At 34.1% G+C, this 17,303-nt stretch overlaps 5 protein-coding genes across 5 annotated transcripts; 4 read left to right on the top strand and 1 right to left on the bottom strand.

Moving 5' to 3' along the window:
- Positions 1-373: 373 nt before the first annotated feature.
- Positions 374-3,333, top strand: LOC114264927 (uncharacterized). Its single transcript, XM_028205664.2, has 4 exons — positions 374-699; positions 1,565-1,869; positions 2,008-2,218; positions 2,570-3,333. Exons 1-4 carry the CDS (start codon positions 448-450, stop codon positions 3,071-3,073), a joined length of 1,272 nt encoding a protein of 423 aa, XP_028061465.2. The 5' UTR covers positions 374-447; the 3' UTR covers positions 3,074-3,333.
- Positions 3,334-3,897: 564 nt separating this feature from the next.
- Positions 3,898-7,549, top strand: LOC114264928 (uncharacterized). Its single transcript, XM_028205665.2, has 4 exons — positions 3,898-4,254; positions 5,553-5,857; positions 5,945-6,155; positions 6,866-7,549. Exons 1-4 carry the CDS (start codon positions 4,003-4,005, stop codon positions 7,364-7,366), a joined length of 1,269 nt encoding a protein of 422 aa, XP_028061466.2. The 5' UTR covers positions 3,898-4,002; the 3' UTR covers positions 7,367-7,549.
- Positions 7,550-7,700: 151 nt separating this feature from the next.
- Positions 7,701-10,180, bottom strand: LOC114259603 (V-type proton ATPase subunit c''1). Its single transcript, XM_082901590.1, has 4 exons — positions 9,746-10,180; positions 9,592-9,669; positions 8,220-8,390; positions 7,701-8,111 (listed from the first exon to the last, which is right to left on the bottom strand). The coding sequence occupies exons 1-4, from the start codon at positions 9,856-9,858 to the stop codon at positions 7,940-7,942; spliced, it is 534 nt and encodes a 177-aa protein (XP_082757716.1). The 5' UTR covers positions 9,859-10,180; the 3' UTR covers positions 7,701-7,939.
- Positions 10,181-12,329: 2,149 nt separating this feature from the next.
- LOC114259602 (uncharacterized) lies at positions 12,330-13,698 on the top strand. The gene is made up of 4 exons (XM_028199633.1): positions 12,330-12,723; positions 13,041-13,192; positions 13,238-13,332; positions 13,440-13,698. The coding sequence occupies exons 1-4, from the start codon at positions 12,330-12,332 to the stop codon at positions 13,696-13,698; spliced, it is 900 nt and encodes a 299-aa protein (XP_028055434.1).
- A 15-nt stretch (positions 13,699-13,713) lies between these two features.
- Positions 13,714-14,450, top strand: LOC145805221 (uncharacterized). The gene is made up of 2 exons (XM_082900294.1): positions 13,714-14,020; positions 14,347-14,450. Exons 1-2 carry the CDS (start codon positions 13,714-13,716, stop codon positions 14,448-14,450), a joined length of 411 nt encoding a protein of 136 aa, XP_082756420.1.
- The last annotated feature ends 2,853 nt before the right edge of the window (positions 14,451-17,303 follow it).

Consider the following 17,303-nt stretch of genomic DNA (forward strand, 5'->3'; position numbering starts at 1 on the left):
GTATTAAGTAACTAAAGAAGGTGAAAAATTTATGATTAATCTGTAATATGAACACGGAACGCATTGTATTGAATAGTTTTTACACTCACTATACATTGGCAATCCAGTCAAAAGCCAACTTTTAGCTTTTTATATTATCTCTCACATTTTTTTACTCACAAAAAGATAAAATAGACTAAAAAAAATAATAAAAAAAAAACTATTTTTTCCCCAACTTTCCAAACCAACATAATGTAGGATATAGAAGTGTTTTGAAAAATTAGTAAAAAATTAATTTTTAATTTTTTTTTTTAATTAAAAGAACTAACTTTTCGTGTAGTGCCTTGGATAAAAAAGTTAGCTTTTTTGACTTAAAAAAAAAAAAAAAAAAAAACTAGCTTTTTTGCTAGCTTGCCAAAGCAAGCCATAGTACAGGGAGGGGGAGAGAGAGAGAGAGAGAGGAGAGAAATGAGTGAGGGGAGGAGGAAGAAGGGGAAGGCGGTGGTGGTGGGGGGAAGCATAGCGGGGTTGTCATGTTCCCACGCTCTGATAGCAGCAGGGTGGGAGGTGGTGGTGGTTGAGAAATCAAGCTCTCCCCCAACTGGTAGCCCTACCGGTGCCGGACTCGGCCTCGACCCCATCGCTCGCAAACTCATCGCCTCATGGATCCAGCAATCCCATCTTCTCCATTCTTCCACCCTCCCTCTCTCCATTGATCAGGTTCAATTTCTGCTCCCAATCTCCTTCCATGCTCAATTTCCCCATCTATTTTATCAAAATTAATTTGCCCTAACTTCTAAATTGACTACAAGTTTTGATTAAACAGCTTCATTTGTCAAGTTTGAGTGGAAGCTATATAGGTTGGAGTAAAGGAGATTATTGGAATTTGATTAAAAGTGCCCAAGTGTAGTTTAGATTGGATAGAAATTGTAGTTGAGGAAATGGGTCTTCTTTGATTTGGGTTAACTGAGTAAAACTCAATTTGGCCTAAGTTTGAGTCATATAATGGTGGGTGTTTAGTGATTTTTATCCAAATTTAAATTTGATATAGGTTTGAGTTTTGAGTCAAGGATTTGAATTGCCCTCATTAGAAGTACCGTAAGATATAGAATAAGAAGATAGATGAAGATGCAAATAGGATTATTTAGACTCTGTTAGTATTAGGACTTGTTTCACGTCTCTTCTCTAAGCCACCCAAGCCTAATTTATGTAGTCTAGATGCGTTTCCACCTAATTTTAATTGTTTTTGGGTTGGATTTCTATAAAATTCTAACATGGTATCATATCAAAAAGGTAATTTATGTCGTGGCTACGTGATATTATAATACATATATGTGCTTATGAGCTTGACGTCATGTGTGGGCGTGTTTAGGATATACTCTTAACAATTTGAACTTTTAGGTGAGTTGATGATGCACAATTTAACCAGAAAAACATAAATTTTGAAAGGTACCTCAGCGGTACATTGCACTACCCTTGTTTGGCAAAGCATATAGTTGCATAATTAATTTAGGATGCAGCAAAATTCATTTTCAGCAGTCAAGTGATTTTTCTATTTTCATTTTAAGTTTCTGTTGGTCTATAGAATCAAGCCACAGATGGTGAGAAGAAGATCAGCTGGACACTTACTAGAGATGAAAACTTCAATTTTAGAGCAGCACACTGGGCTGATCTCCACAGTCTTCTGTACAATGCTCTACCACCGGATATTTTTCTCTGGGGTCACTTGTACCTCTCTTTCTACGTTTCTAATGACAAGTCTAATGTTAAAGTCAAGACTAAAATCCTTCAAACCGGTGAAATCACTGAAATAGTTGGTGATTTGCTCATTGCAGCAGACGGGTGTCTTTCTTCAATCAGAAGAAGTTTTATTCCAGAATTCAAGTTGAGGTTTGTAAATTGACACAAAAATGCAAATTTGGCTTTCGTTTTTTTTTTTAATTTTTTAACTCAGAAATTATTGCTTGTGGATTGTGAGGTGTTCTGTGATATTTTAATTTGTTAAATCATTACCGTTAACGTGTGCAGGTACTCGGGTTACTGTGCATGGAGAGGAGTACTAGATTTTTCAGATAATAAGCATTCAGAAGCCATCAAAGGCATCAGGGAAGCATATCCAGATCTTGGGAAATGCTTATACTTCAACTTAGGTTACAAAACACACAGCGTGTTCTATGAACTTTTGAACGAAAAGTTCAACTGGATTTGGTATATCAACCAACCAGAGCCAGACCTTAAGGTGATTCTCTATTTTTATCTTATCTCATGCGAAGATATTTACTTTTTATCCTATTATGATTTAATGCTCTCCAAAACATGAAAAAACCTCGTTTTATTATCACCCGGGTGAAATCCCTGAGAGAGTTGAGTAGGATGAAAATAGAAAGCAAGTTTTGTGCATAAAGGCAATGTTTTACAGTTTGCATAGATGCACATAGACGACAAGGTTATTGCCCAATTTCATAGGAAAATACAGTGTAATGATGTTGGATTGATTTAATAATAAATTAATGCAATTCCTTCGGCTTAATACACAGACTGAAGTGTTGTCTAACCAATTTGAACTTACTAACGGAAAAAATGAATGCAGGGGAATTCAGTGACCAGGAAAGTAAGCAGCGACATGATCAAGAAAATGCATGAAGAAGCGGAGAAGGTTTGGGTTCCAGAATTGGTTAGAGTCATGAAAGAAACAAAGGAACCTTTCATAAATGTCATATATGATTGTGATCCTTTAGAACAAATATTTTGGGACAATGTGGTATTAGTTGGAGATGCTGCTCATCCAACAACCCCTCATGGCTTAAGGAGCACAAACATGACAATATTAGACGCGGCAGTTTTGGGCAAGTGCCTTGAGAAGTGGGGAGCAGAAAATCTACATTCTGCACTCGGAGAATTTCAGTCTATAAGGCTTCCAGTCGCTTTGAAGCAAGTACTGCATTCGCGGAAAATGGGCCACATCAAACAAGGTTTAGTTGTTTCTGATTGCAACCCCTTTGATCCGAAGATGGTGAGTCCTGAGGAATGCGAAGCGCTTCAGCAGAAAAACATGCCGTTCTTTGGTGATGTTCCTTCAATACTACTTGAGTAGACGATTTCTTCCATTTGCTTGTGAATCCAATCCTCCACCTTAATTATACATGAATTGTGTCACAACCAATAATCAGCATGAATTGTGTGTGTTCTGTAATTTGTGCTTGTATATATCCATGTATGATGATAGACTGGAATTGAAGAATTTAGGAATATTTGTTTTTCTAGATTATAACGCTGTAATAGATTGTCTGAAGTGGGTGACTTTTGTTTTCCTTGACTTCAGATTATATGAATTCTTTACACATTCTGATTTTTGTTTTTTTTGCTTTTTAGTTTTTGTTGTTGTTGGCGTTCAATGCAAGGGCATGAATATCTGGATTCAAATACCAGGAGAAAAAAATGTTGATTATTTTCTCTGCTCTTTGATGGGATGTCAATATGCTTTGGGAGTCATTTACTGATATTGATATTTATTTCAGTACGTTTTACACATATACTAGAATGGAAATTGACAGGTAGGTAATACTAGATTTTTTTTTTAAAAAAAATTATTTATTAAAATCATGATATTTTAAAATATATTTTCTAAGCTTTGATATTTTTAATTTATATATATATATATATATATATTACAAATCATGTTTTAAAAATATAACTTTTCAAGTTTGAAGAAATCTAAGAACAAATTTTATTGAAGGAATTTGATAGTAACTTTCATTGCATCATAACCCTGTTTCCAAATAATATATTCTTCAACTTACAATATTGTTGTAAAAGCATGACAACTGGTGTTGAAAATTAAGTTTGAGCTAAAAATTAGTCCATATAATATTCATAGAATATTTTAATATAATCTTTAGATTTGGTAAAGGACAAATTCAAAATTTTTGCTTTTGGAAAGTATCAAAGCATGCACTCAAAGCGGTCACTCACTCACTCCCATTCTTGAATATACTATACACAGAGAGAGAGAGAGAGATAGAGATGAGTGATGGGGGGAGGAAGAAGGGGAAGGCGGTGGTGGTGGGGGGAAGCATAGCAGGGGTGGCGAGTGCGCACGCACTTATAAGAGCTGGGTGGGAGGTGGTGGTGGTGGAGAAATCAATCGCACCACCAACTCGAAGCCCAACCGGAGCCGGACTCAGCCTCGACACCGTCTCTCAGAAAATCGTCAACTCCTGGCTCCGTCAACCCCACCTTCTCCAAACCTCCACCTTGCCTCTCTCCATTGATCTGGTACAACCTCTCTTCTCTCTCTCTCAAATTTATTTGCCCTAAGTTGTACTGGTTCATTTCTAGAGTTTGTTTTTACTTTTTTAGCATTAGCTTTTGGTAATTGCTATTTGGGGCAAAATCTACTACAGACTAACAACCTATGTGTATGATGTTTTAGAAGTAACTGTAAGATAGAGAATAAGATGATTGAAGCGACTGCAAATAGAGGATTATTTAGATAAGTATAGTATTATATTATTCAAAACTATGTTTGAGTAAAATTTTTGAACAAAAGGTTTATTTGATATGAATCACTCCAAGAGACAAGCTCTTATTTAAAGCATATATCTGTGTAAAAGCTTTAGTAATGGCAGAGTGATAAGTTTCAAAGTCACAAAATAGCTTTGAAAATTTTGAGTAAACATTTGAATGTCCTTTCATTTGAGTAAAATTTGAGTAAAGGAGTGGAGATGAGTGTTTTGGTAGTTTTTTACTCAAATTTAAATTTGATATGGGTAAAGGGTAAGAGCCCCCTAAGTCACTCAAGCTTGGTTTGGATGTCTCCAAAATTTTAACATAATCAATATCAGAGCATGTAATATGTCTTGTATTCGAACATCATTGTCTATATGAGAATTATAATATTTTCACGTTCTTATGTCTAACATGTGTGGGGGGCGTGTTGAGGATATACTTGAACAGTTTAAACGAGTTGTGACTTCCTGATCTGCACCCAACCTTGGCGCCTTAAAAAAGACTGTTATCAAATTTGAACCTCTATGCACACCTCTATATCAAGTAAACTGTAAAAAAAATGGCATCACCTGCATGAGATCTTTGTGATCTTGGCTCCTTAAGGGATGGTCATCGAAATGGCTTTTTGACCATATTATCAAACAGTCAAATTTTAAGTTTTCTTTTTCTTGTAAGAGTTTCTCTTCATTTTACAAGCCACTCCTGTGACCTACAGACAGACAATGTGGCATGCCACAGGTTTGTAGACAGTCCTTGTTAAGGCCTCGTTTGGGAACCATCTTTTTTAGTCAAAAAGTCAAAAAGTTACTAAATTAGCCAAAAAGTCAACAATCCATACAAAAAAGTCAAAGATTCTCTTTTCTCTCTACTTTTTGCACATCTTTTCGTAAAAAGCCAAAAAGTTATCCCAAACATACTAGTTTTTTTTAGCTCATATTTTAGCCAAATAGTCAAAAAGTTACTAAATTAGCTTGTTCCCAAACGAGGCCTAAATTTAAACACAATAAGATCAGTAACTTTTCCCTCCTTTCTCTTTTTTATTTTAAGTTTCTGTTTGCCTATAGAACGAAGCAACAGATGGTGAGAAGAACATCAGATGGACACTTGCAAGAGATGAAAACTTAAATTTTATAGCAGCACACTGGGCTGATCTCCACAGTCTTCTGTACGATGCGCTACCACCAGATATTTTTCTCTGGGGTCACTTGTACCTCTCTTTCTGCATTTCTAATGACGAGTCTAATGTTAAAGTGAAGACTAAAATCCTTCAAACTGGTGAGATCATCGAAATAGTTGGTGATTTCCTCATTGCAGCAGATGGGTGTCTGTCTTCAATCCGCAGAAGTTTTCTTCCGGAATTCAAGTTGAGGTTTGTAGAATGACACAAAAATGCTTTTGGCTGTGAAGTCCTCTGTGATATATAAATTTAATAAGCCATTATCATTAACTTGTGCAGGTACTCAGGTTACTGTGCATGGAGAGGAGTATTAAATTTTTCAGATAATGAGCATTCAGAAGCCATGATAGGCATCAGGGAGGCATATCCAGATCTTGGGAAATGCTTATACTTGAACCTAGGTTACAGGACACATACCGTGCTTTTTGAGCTTTTGCACAAAAAGATCAACTGGATTTGGTATGTCAATCAACCAGAGCCAGAACTTGAGGTGATTCATTGCTTATTCTTATCTCATGTAAACATATTTTCTTTTTATCCTATTATGATTGAATGCTAACCAAATCATGAATTTTATTTTGGCTAGAGTGAAATCCCTGAGAGTGAGAATTAAATCAGATGAAAATAGAAAGGAAGTTTTGTGTAATGTTTTAGATTTTGCATAGATGCGCATAGAACACGAGGTTTGCCTCCCAGCTATAGTGTCAGACTGTCAACCAATTTACACCCTTGGAGGATGATGATTAGCCTGTAACTGTTGCTGGATAGGCTAGAAATTCATAGGAAATTTGACCTGGAAAGATTGCCAGACATAGATTAGCGTTTTGAAAAACAAATTGGTTAGACAGTAAGGATATTAAAAATTAAATTGGTTATTGACCCATTTCGAGAAGAAAAGACAGTTTAAGGATGTTGGATCAATTCAAAAATAAATTTAGACAGTTCTTGTACTTAGGAGGGCGAGCCTTGACAAAACGGTCATGTTGCTCAATTAGGACTTTGGAGTCATGAATTCAATCCACAGAAACAACCTCTGCACGGGGGGATAAGGATGTGTACATTTGACCCTCCTCAAATCCTGTGGTAGAGGGAGCCTCAGGCACTGGGAGACTGCCCCTTTTTACAATTCCTTAAGTTTCATCCGCAGACTCTGGTCTTGTTTAACCAATTTGAACTAACTAGTGGAAAATGTGAATGTAGAGGAACTCAGTGACCATGAAAGTAAGCAGCAACATGATCAAGGAAATGTATGAAGAAGCAGAGAAGGTTTGGGTTCCTGAAATGGTTAAGCTCATGAAAGAAACAAAGGAACCTTTCATAAATGTCATATATGATTGTGATCCTTTAGAACAAATAGTTTGGGACAATGTTGTATTAGTTGGAGATGCTGCTCATCCAATAACCCCTCACAGCTCAAGGAGCACAAACATGGCAATATTAGACGCAGCAGTTTTAGGAAAGTGCCTTGAGAAGCAGGTAGCAGAAAATCTGCATTCAGCACTCGGAGAATTTCAGTCCATACGGCTTCCAGTTGTTTCGAAGCAAGTACTGCATTCTCGGTATGTGGGTCGCATCAAACAAGGTTTAGTTCTTTCTGATCGCAACCCATTTGATCCGATGATAGCAAAGCCAGAGGAATGCCAAATACTTCTGCAGAGAAGCGTGCCCTTCCTTGGCGATGCTCCTTCAATATTACCTTAGACAATATGTTCCATTTGCTTGAGAAGCATTGCCCTCGAACTTCTTATCATCTGCTGCTTTCATTGTGTTGTAACCAATAATCAACATGAGTTGTATGTATTCATGTATTATAAGTTGTACTTGTATAGATTCATGTACAATGATAGACTGGAATTGAAAATATGATTGGTTTTTCTAGATTAACTTATCACTGTAATAGATTTTTCTGATGTGGGTGATTTGTAATGCCCTCTTGACTTGAGATTATTTGAATTATTTCCACACATCCTTCATAAACAACTTTTTTTGTGTGGAGGCATGGGGCGGTGTAGCATGAAAATATAAATAAGTCAGATTAAATAAATAAGCCACGAAAATATATCATAAACTCACCTCTTCAGTATTTATAATCCATCATAAACAAAACAACTTAAAATTAGAAAAAGGGAATAAATAGAACATTTCAGACCAGAACTCAATCACCTACTACTTAACCAATAGAGAATAAGATACATAACATGTGGTACATTAGTTCTGTTGGTACCAGTGACAGGAATCACCACACTGACAAAAAAAAAAAAAAAAAAAGGCAAACTAAACTGGTTTAGCAGGCCATGTTGCTTGAGCCGACATGATTATTCCGACTATTACTCCAAACAACCCGAGGGCACTACCAAAGATTTCAATCACAAGAATCTTCACAAAAAGTGATGAGTTCTGGGCATCAGATAATGCACAGCTGCTTCCGATAATTCCCACACACAGCCTGTACCAAGCAGAAGTTGATAAACGGAGATTAGAACTCACAGAAATGAAGAAGAGACTGCTATATGATTAGGGGTGATTTTGGAAAGAGATAAATGATAGAACAAACCCGCAGACGAGGTTTGCGAAACCCACAATAATCCCTGAGGCAAAGATAGCATAACCAGCTCTAAGAGATTCAGGTTCATATCTTTGTGATGGGGGAACACTCTCCAACTTTGTTTGTAGAATAATTGCCACAATAACACCGTATATAGCAACAGCTTCACAGAAGATCACACTGAAAGCACAAGGAATGGTGTCAAATTACAATCTCAATAGGCATATCCCATAAATAAGCTCATATGAGGATAGAGAAATTTTTGTATGCGGATAGGGTACATACCATGTGGTACCTTCTATTATTGTGATTGGCTTTGACAATAGGGTCCACTACATTTATGTTAGTGTTTGGGGAACAATAGTAGGCATATACATTTGTGATTAGTGGAAGGTAGTGTCACATGGTACCCTATTGGCATACAAAATTTCTCGGATATGAGTGACTGATTTAAATCACAATTACACCATAAATAGCAACAGTTTCACAGAAGATCACACTAACAGCATAAAAAGATTTTCAAGTCAAATTACAATCTCAAGGAGTATCGATTGAAGTCATTCAAAGTTATCAAGTTCAAGAAAGCACAGTGCATACCATTGTGCCCTCATCGTGGTCTGTAGTTGACTTCATCCCATTTCAAAGCTTTTAGCTTGACCGTCAAAACCTTGATTGGTCAGACAGGTTCATGTATATGGTCCTCACTCTAGCCCAACACAACCACCAACTGTAATGTGTGTATGGGTGGTGGGGGTGAAGTTAGGAAGCCTTACAAGTGTTTAGGCACTTAATAACTAAGCTTAACCCTTGATTGACACAAGGGGAAGCAATTATGAATGTTTGAGCCATGAACCAGACCAAGAAATGGCTTGATTACTGCCTATGAGGTTAAACCGATTACTGCCTAGTCCAAAAATCTTACACATCCCTTCTAAGTCAAGAAAATACACAGTTTTTCTTGTTATTTTTGTCACTTAAATTTTCTAATCGGTTTGACTGTTTCATGCTATGCTGCTTCTTAATACTTGCGCCTTCACCCTGGCTCTTTCATTTTGAGAAAACCAGTGGTAGCATAACTTGTAAGATTTGCAACTTCAAAAGAGAGCTCTACATTCAAAAGCAAGAATGTCATAAAGTTTGATTTGATCACAGAACCAAAGTCAAAATTGTTGAAAGTTTATATTTTTTTATAAATCAAACACAGCATATTTGACACACTGAATCAAAATTAAGACCAATTTTTCCTTCAATCCAAGGGTTAATTATAAACTAGCAATTCTGAATGAAACTCTAATTATTACTCCAATAAAGGTAAACACACACACACACACACACACACACACACACACATATATATATAGAGAGAGAGGTAGGGTTTCACCTAATGAGATTCTTCGAAGTGATTCGTGGAGCTTTGATTGCCGCACCGATCAAACTACTCCCAGTGATGAAAATCCCCCTGAAGACAATATCGCCAAAATCAAGGTGTCAGTAATTTAAAAAAAAAATGTAAATAAATATAAAGATTGATATACCAAGCAGCGCCGAGAACAGAGACGCCGATAGCGATGGCGATACCGAGAGCAGAGAAGGTGTAAGGTGAGATCTGAAGCATCGCTCGAGACCATGAGCTTGACGCTCCCACCATTGCCGAACCTGAAATCAAATCGAACCGGGTTTTTTTTAGTGCTTCTTCGTCTTTCTACGATCTGTTGTTCGTGGCACGGCCAGGGGAAGAACTCAATCGAGGATCTACGAAGAGGGGGAAAAAAAAAGTTCAATACAACAATTGGTAAATAACAATTTTCAATCTCCACGTGTAGGATTATGGTTGATGAGTGTTACTTAGACCATGTAGGGACCAAAATGTACTGTGATTGGTGAAAAAAAGTACGCCTACAATTTTTTATTAATATTGTGTTGGGTTAGAAGATTTATACTATGTTTGGGAACTTAGGAAAGAGAAGAAAAAAAAATGATTATTTAAGTTATAAGAGAAAAGAAATGATTGTGATTTCTCTTATTCTTATTTGGAAAAGTAAAAAATAAAATAAAAGAAATGATTGTAATTTTTCTCCTTCTTGTTTAGTTAGATTTTATAAGAGAAAAAAAAAAGAAACTGATTTATGTTATATTATCAAAATAACATTTTTATATATTGTCAATCATTTTATTTCTTTTATTTTTATAAGGACAAAATTGGTATTATGAAAATATAAAAATCTAGTGGTTTTTTTTCCCTCCCAATCTCTCTATTTTTGGGAAGATTAAAAATGAGTGTTATAAGATAAATGAGTTTCCCTCAATTTCTCCTTATTTCTCTCCACTTAAGTAATTCAAACAAAGAAAATAAATACATATCTCTCCATTTCTTTTATTTTCTTTCTAAATCACTCAATCTAAACATAGCGTTAATGAGAGATTTGAAAAGGGAAAAGGAAAAAGTGTGTAAAATTAGGTGAAATGTAAGTATATTTTATTTATGTTTCACCTATTTTTTTTTTCTTTTTAAATCTCTTCTCAAATTTCCTAATCAAACACAACATAAGAAAATATAAAGAGGTAAAAAAATTTATGATTAAACTGGTACATGACCACGTGGTGTCGTGGACTAACCAATAAATTTTGGATTTTTTACTGGCTAGTCCTACTTTTTTTTTTAAAAAAATTTCCCCTCTTAGTACTAAAGATTGCTCTTGTGCACTAACAGGTCCTGAGCCTTTTTTTTTTTTGTACCGTTTTACTCCTGTTTTTTTCCCCTTTTTTTGGCGCGTTTGTTTTTTTATTTTTGCCATCAAAATATTGTACTGTGAGTATGGGCTTGTGATTTGGATTTCTGTGGAACTTCATGATTTGCTAATGCATTATTGTGAAGCTTCGTGATTTGTGATTTCGCGCTTGGTGTATCTTCGTGATTTGTGATTTGTGATTTTGCGCTTGGTGAACCTTCCTGTTTTGCGATTTTGCATTTGGTTTATAGTTAGATTTTGTGATTTGCGATTTGTGGACGGAGCTCGACTGGTATGTTTGATTTTGATTTCAATTTCGATGTTTTGGTGTTTTTTAGTTTGAGTTGGTGATTTTGATTTTGTTGTGATATTGTTATTATTCTGTTGTTTTTGCGATTAATTTGTATTTTGATCATGATATTGACAGCTTTGAGATATGTATATGTAATGAATTTTATATTTTTTTTTGGTTACAAAATTGTTTTGGTTGAACACAGGTGCTAGTTTGTTATTTTCTACAATGATAATTTTATCACTGAGTATTTTGGTAGTGTAAGCCTTATTCACTGTTCCATTCTCTTGGTTATTTGGTAGTGTTAATTGTTAAATTTATCACTGTTGGTTTTTGGATGTGTTTGAGTTGGTTGATAATTTTATCACTGTATTAGATTTTGTTTTAGGTTGTTTGAGTTGTTTGCTGAAATATAATTGTTGTTTGTTGTAGGATTTATAGTGATGGAGAATTCTTTGTTTCTTATGCGCAAGTGTAGAGGTGTGACATTGGTTACTAAGTATAATGATGGATTTAATTTCAAGAATTTAGTATATAAATTATGTGCAAAGTGGAGTGAGTTAGTTGGTAGTTCTTTGAATTTATTATATTCAATGCCTGGACATTCTTGTTGTGGTCTACAAAGTGAAGAGGATTTGGAGGTTATGGTTGGACTCGCACTTTCTTGTAATATTTATCGTATTGATATTTTTGTTAAGTGTTGTTCTTTGGGTGAAGGTTATATGATTTGTGATGGTGAAACTAGTAATAACTGATTTTTTGCCTTTATTTTATTCAAATCAACAGAAACCTTTGCTCTCTGATGGTTGAGTTAATTGTATGAATGGAGTTGGACAAAGGTTTGCTCAAAGAGTTGTTGAATTTCGAGATGCGTTGTCAAAATATTCTATTCATTTCGGTTTTGATTTTGATTTTGTTAAGAATGGCAAGGATCGTGTCACTGTTCATTGAAAGAGAAGGGCTGATTTGGGATGTTTATGGAGCATGCATGCTAGAGTGGAAAATTCTAGTAAAGCTTTTGTTATTAAACAATTTGATGATGTTCATATGTGTGGATCTTCTTTTCGTACAGTTAAATATGCTAGGATGACTTCGAGTATGATTAATAGGCTAATTTCAAGTGAGATTCGTAACAAGGCTTTGACATCGGTTAGTGAGGTGGTTTGTGATTTCAAGGATTATTATGGAACAGAAGTTTCTTATCGGCGAGCTTGGATGGGTGTTGAAAAAGGAAGGGGTGTTGTTTTTGGTGACTATTCATTATCATTTTGGTATGTTGATGCCGCTAATGATTGTAATCCGGGGAGTGTTTTTGATATGGAATTTGATGTTAATAGTAAAGGAAGACATTTCAAATGCTTGTTTTTCAGTTTTAGGGCATGTATTCATGGTTTTAAGTATTGTCGGCCTGTGTTGATGCTTGATGGAACTTTCTTGATAGTAAGACACAAAGGTTGTTTATTGGCTGCTACGGCAAAAGATGGTAACCAAGGTATATTCTGTGTCTATTTGTTGTTATTATTAAAACAGTGATAATTTTATCATTTTTGTTACTGGTGAGTGTTGATAAAACAGTCAATCTATTAGTGATAAATTTATACTGTATACTTTTGTTAAATTTTTATATTTATATAATGATAAATTACTATGCATTGATTCTATATGTTGTATGCTGCTATTGATTTTTTTTAGTTATACAGTGATAAATTTATCTATAGTTAGTGTTATATGTTATATACTTTGCGTTTTGCTATTGTTTTGTAATCTTTTTTATTTGTTACTGATAAAGTGTGTATATTTTGTTTGTAGGTTTATATCAGTTATGTTTTGCCATTGTTGATAGTAAAAGTTATGACAGTTGGCATTGGTTCTTGTCAAAGTTATTTGTTATTTTGACTCCGGGGAGGGATATTGCGTTTGTTACTGATCGGCATGGAGGTTTGCTGAAGGCTTTAGCTGAGGTCTTTCCGTTTTCTTTTCATTCTTTTTGTCTGATGCATTTGAAGACAAACTTGAAGACTTATTTGTCAGTGAAGAGTCGTGAATCTAAAGAGTATTTGCTTACTCTTTTTAGTAGATGTGCAAATACTCCAACTATTGAGTTATTTAATGAGCTATTTGAAGAATTTAAAGGTCGTTGTTGTCGTAGTGTTTAGAAGTTTATTGAGGATTTGCCTAATGAGTGTTGGTGTAACGCTTATTTTCAAGGCAAGAGTATGGTGGAATGTGCACAAATGCTGCAGAATCTTTTAATTCATGGATTAGGGATGAGCACCATTTGTTTTCAACTGGTCTTGTTGATGCTATACGACTGAAACTAATGGAACAATTTTCAAAAAGGAGAGAACTTGGGAATAAATGGAATCCTATTGTTTGTCCTTTTACAAGGAAAAAGTTGGAAGAAACTTTTAATGATACAAAGACATGGATAGTTAAGAAATGTAGCGATGATATTTATGAAATCTAATTGGATCATTCAGTTATGGTTGATATTAGGAAACATTCTTGTTCTTGTCGATTGTGGGAAATTGATTCTTTTCCTTGCAAACATGATTTTTGTGCTATAAAGAGGAGTGCGAAGGATCTGAATTGTTTTCTTGATGATTACTATCGTGTTCGTAGTTATTGTGATTCTTATTTGCATTGTATCTATCCAGTTCCAAGTGTGTGGAAGCTAAATGTAGTTGTTGATGATGACGTTGTTTTACCTCTTCTTTGTAAGAGACCAGCTGGACGCCCAAGAACAGAGAAAATACCTTCTAAGAGCGAAATCAAGGGAATTAGGTGCAGTAAGTGTGAAAAGATGGGAACTCATAATCGGAAGACATGTAAAGAAGCTTTGCTTTAGTTGTATTGATTTTATTAGTTTGTTCAGAGTTGAGAGGTGTTACTTGCATTGAATGATTGAGTATTTTTGGAAAGATATATCATTTCGGTACTTGCATTGAATGATTGAGGAACTTTTTGAACGGAAATTATATGTTTTGCTGATATTTTTACAAGATTAAGTTTCATAGATTTATATTATTTGATTTTGGTTAAATGTAGTTACTGTTTTTGGTGTTTTATATAGTGGTAAATTTTTCACTGGTGAGTTGTGGATTTTTTTTTGTAGGAGTGATAAATTTACCATTGTCTGAAGGAAGCAATCAAGTATTAATGGAGTTTCTGAATTTTGTTATTTTCAAGAATGATAAATTTACCACTGACTGTATGTGAAGAGTTAATGGTTTATTATATTTATGTCAGTGGTTGAGAAATTTATCACTGTTATATCCAACCAAATGATCTTTTTTACAATGATAAATTTATCACTGTCATACCCAGAATGGCATGTTCTTACATTCATTCTCAAACTTGGAAATATCTACAAACTGTAACGGTTTTTTAATTTCTAATTTGGACAATGTTATAGTGTTTGCATTTTAATTTTCAATTTTGGTAAATTTTTTATTATTTTTTATAGTGTTTTGTTTACTTGAATTGGGAAAAAAGAATGAGAAAGAGAAAGAGAGAGAGAGAGAGAGTTGTTGATTTTTTTTTGTTTGAACAGTGATAAATTTATCAGTGTCAAAAGGAATGGAAAAAAAATTGTCATGTTAATAATGAAGAGGTCCAAACTTGTTATTAACCCTTAAATTTGACACAAATAATTAGATTATAATCAACATTTTGAATGAAATTTGCATAAAATAAGACTGATATCAAAAGTCAGATCTGGTAACAATATTACTAGAAAAGACTGAATGTTTCATTTAGTGTATTATTCGTAAATTTGACATTGTAACAGCCAATCATTGTAATATTCATTGAAGCAAAGTAAGAACCAAATGATTAAAATATAGGTAACACTGTAACAACCAAATAAGCAAAATGTATGAAGTATTCACTTTCTAACAACCAAATGAATCAATGTTTCCTTTTTGTTACACTGTAACACTGTAAAAACCAAACAAGAAAACATTTTCTTCTCTTCGAGATCTGTTGGTTATTGCAGAGGCAAATTATCAATGTTTTCATCAACTATTTGTTGTTGAGCAGTTTGTTGGTTAGTCAAGAAGATAGTTAATATATCGGCTCTCAATTGATTGCATTTTTCCTTGGAAAAAGTAGGCGTTATGTTGTTGTTGGAAACATATTGCCTCATGATATAGCAAACAATGATTCCACAATCAAGCCTACAAAAACATTTTGAAAACAAAATATTATAGGGCAAATTACATATACACCCCTCGAGGTTTGGCTAAATTACAGATACCCCCCTGAGGTTTCGGAAATTACATCCCGCCCCCTGAGGTTTGTATTTTCATAACAATTTGCCCCCTGAGGTTTATATTTCATAACAAATTACCCCCTAATTTCTTATGCAAATATAGCATTCAGGGGGGAATTCGTAATTTCTCAAACCTCAGGGGGGCATCTGTAATTTAGCCAAACCTCGAGGGGTGTATATGTAATTTGCCCAATATTTTATTTTATAATTTGGTTTCGTTGCATTTTTTTTTTAAGAGTGTTTTGTTATTGATCAACTTACGAAGTGTCTTCTTGTTGTGGGTTGTTGATGACTCTCTCTGTCTCCTGTTGAAATTTATCAGAGGCGATGAGAATTGGCTTCTCATCCTTTATGTGCTTGTCAATAATCTTTCTTTACAGCACATAGATTTGTATTATTGTTCTATTAGAAATTCAGTAGAAACAATTAATGAGAAACCATGTATTTAAAGAATGATAAATACATTACTGTATAAATTTTTGATGTATAATTGAGCATGCATCAGGATTGATGTATTGGATTAATGGTAAGTTTGATAGTGAAAACATTTTTACCATTTCATTTGCGGCATTGGAGTGTGGATCTTTACGCATTGCTTCCTTTGGTCTCATGGATTTGTAGAATTTCCATGAACCTTCTTCAATGTCAAGGACAAGTATTGTCCAATGAAAATTTTGATGGATTAGGAAGAGAAGGTATATTCCTTTCATGGCTTCAAGTATCAATTTGTTCAACATTCTCTTTGTTGTTTCCTCTTCTTTTGTTGTCAACAAGTGCTAATAAATATAAATAAAAAAATAATGTTAATTTAAACTTTTTCAAATTAAATAGGTGGCGAGCATGCAATTTATAGTGATAAATTGAAGTACTTAATATCAATTATAATACTTTGTTTTTAACTTAATTAAGCAAACAAAGTATTATAAAGTCACAACAATGAACTCAACCACACAACATAAACAGAAAAGCTTAAATAATTTGTTGCCACAAAATTAAGTAAATTTATTACTATGATCAAAATTTTATCATTTCATATCAAAATTTATCATTGCATTGCAAAATTCATTATTCAATTAAGCAAACAGAGGTTATACACTGATAAAACTTATTTTTTGAATAATTTCCTAGCATAGATGAGATGCCGTGAAGATTACAAAGAATTTTTTCATTAAACAATACACAAATATCTGAAAAAATGACAAATAATATGTATTACTTACATGGTAACTTGAAATGAATATGAATGGTGTTGTTCCTTGTTTTTGTGCAAGCCAGTGTTTTGCATATGTGTCTATTACCTGTGTTGAAAATAAAAAAACAAAACAAGGAATTAATATAAATCAAACAGTAAAATGTTATTTTAATGAGTTATAAATTCAACTTATAATGCCTGCAAAATCTTCACTTTTCAATAGTTTGTCAATATCATTTAAATAGAGATAGGTTGCATGGTCAGCTCCTTGCCACACTAGCTTATCCCTGAAAAAAGAGTTATTAGTGTTGGAATATTAAATTTATTAATATTTTTGGAATATTTGATACTTATAAATACAATATGAGTTAATGATAAATAGTTAGAAAAAGTGAACTACAGGAGTCAAAAGAGAAGACTGTTACTTTTTCTTTGTATTCACCCAATGTGCAATGAGATTTTGTCTTTATTTTTTTGGTAGGATGTTGAAAACTTCGTATGAAGTTTTCAATTTCTTCATTGTAGGCTGTTCTTGTGTGTGTTGTTCTTTCGAGTACTTGTTTGCCTCAGCCAAGATTGCAATTCTCTCATGGAGTATCTACATTTC

This window comes from Camellia sinensis, chromosome 13, assembly GCF_055761805.1.
Source record: "Camellia sinensis isolate YWXY chromosome 13, ASM5576180v1, whole genome shotgun sequence".
NCBI classification, from domain to species: domain Eukaryota; kingdom Viridiplantae; phylum Streptophyta; class Magnoliopsida; order Ericales; family Theaceae; genus Camellia; species Camellia sinensis.

What these genes read in the sequence shown, in the direction of transcription:
- LOC114264928 (XM_028205665.2), top strand. Translation starts at nt 4,003, where the DNA reads ATGAGTGATGGGGGGAGGAAGAAGGGGAAGGCGGTGGTGGTGGGGGGA. An exon ending in TGCCTCTCTCCATTGATCTG is followed by an intron (nt 4,255 to 5,552) that starts GTACAACCTCTC and finishes GTTTGCCTATAG; the next exon opens with AACGAAGCAACAGATGGTGA. An exon ending in CTTCCGGAATTCAAGTTGAG is followed by an intron (nt 5,858 to 5,944) that starts GTTTGTAGAATG and finishes TAACTTGTGCAG; the next exon opens with GTACTCAGGTTACTGTGCAT.
- LOC145805221 (XM_082900294.1), top strand. Translation starts at nt 13,714, where the DNA reads ATGGTTGATATTAGGAAACATTCTTGTTCTTGTCGATTGTGGGAAATT. An exon ending in AATCAAGGGAATTAGGTGCA is followed by an intron (nt 14,021 to 14,346) that starts GTAAGTGTGAAA and finishes TTTTTTTTGTAG; the next exon opens with GAGTGATAAATTTACCATTG.
- LOC114264927 (XM_028205664.2), top strand. Translation starts at nt 448, where the DNA reads ATGAGTGAGGGGAGGAGGAAGAAGGGGAAGGCGGTGGTGGTGGGGGGA. An exon ending in ATTCCAGAATTCAAGTTGAG is followed by an intron (nt 1,870 to 2,007) that starts GTTTGTAAATTG and finishes TAACGTGTGCAG; the next exon opens with GTACTCGGGTTACTGTGCAT. An exon ending in AACCAGAGCCAGACCTTAAG is followed by an intron (nt 2,219 to 2,569) that starts GTGATTCTCTAT and finishes AAATGAATGCAG; the next exon opens with GGGAATTCAGTGACCAGGAA.
- LOC114259602 (XM_028199633.1), top strand. Translation starts at nt 12,330, where the DNA reads ATGATTAATAGGCTAATTTCAAGTGAGATTCGTAACAAGGCTTTGACA. An exon ending in GGCAAAAGATGGTAACCAAG is followed by an intron (nt 12,724 to 13,040) that starts GTATATTCTGTG and finishes TTTTGTTTGTAG; the next exon opens with GTTTATATCAGTTATGTTTT. An exon ending in TGCTGAAGGCTTTAGCTGAG is followed by an intron (nt 13,193 to 13,237) that starts GTCTTTCCGTTT and finishes ATGCATTTGAAG; the next exon opens with ACAAACTTGAAGACTTATTT.
- LOC114259603 (XM_082901590.1), bottom strand. Translation starts at nt 9,858, where the DNA reads ATGGTGGGAGCGTCAAGCTCATGGTCTCGAGCGATGCTTCAGATCTCA. An exon ending in ACTTCGAAGAATCTCATTAG is followed by an intron (nt 8,391 to 9,591) that starts GTGAAACCCTAC and finishes TTGTGCTTTCAG; the next exon opens with TGTGATCTTCTGTGAAGCTG. An exon ending in TTCGCAAACCTCGTCTGCGG is followed by an intron (nt 8,112 to 8,219) that starts GTTTGTTCTATC and finishes TGCTTGGTACAG; the next exon opens with GCTGTGTGTGGGAATTATCG.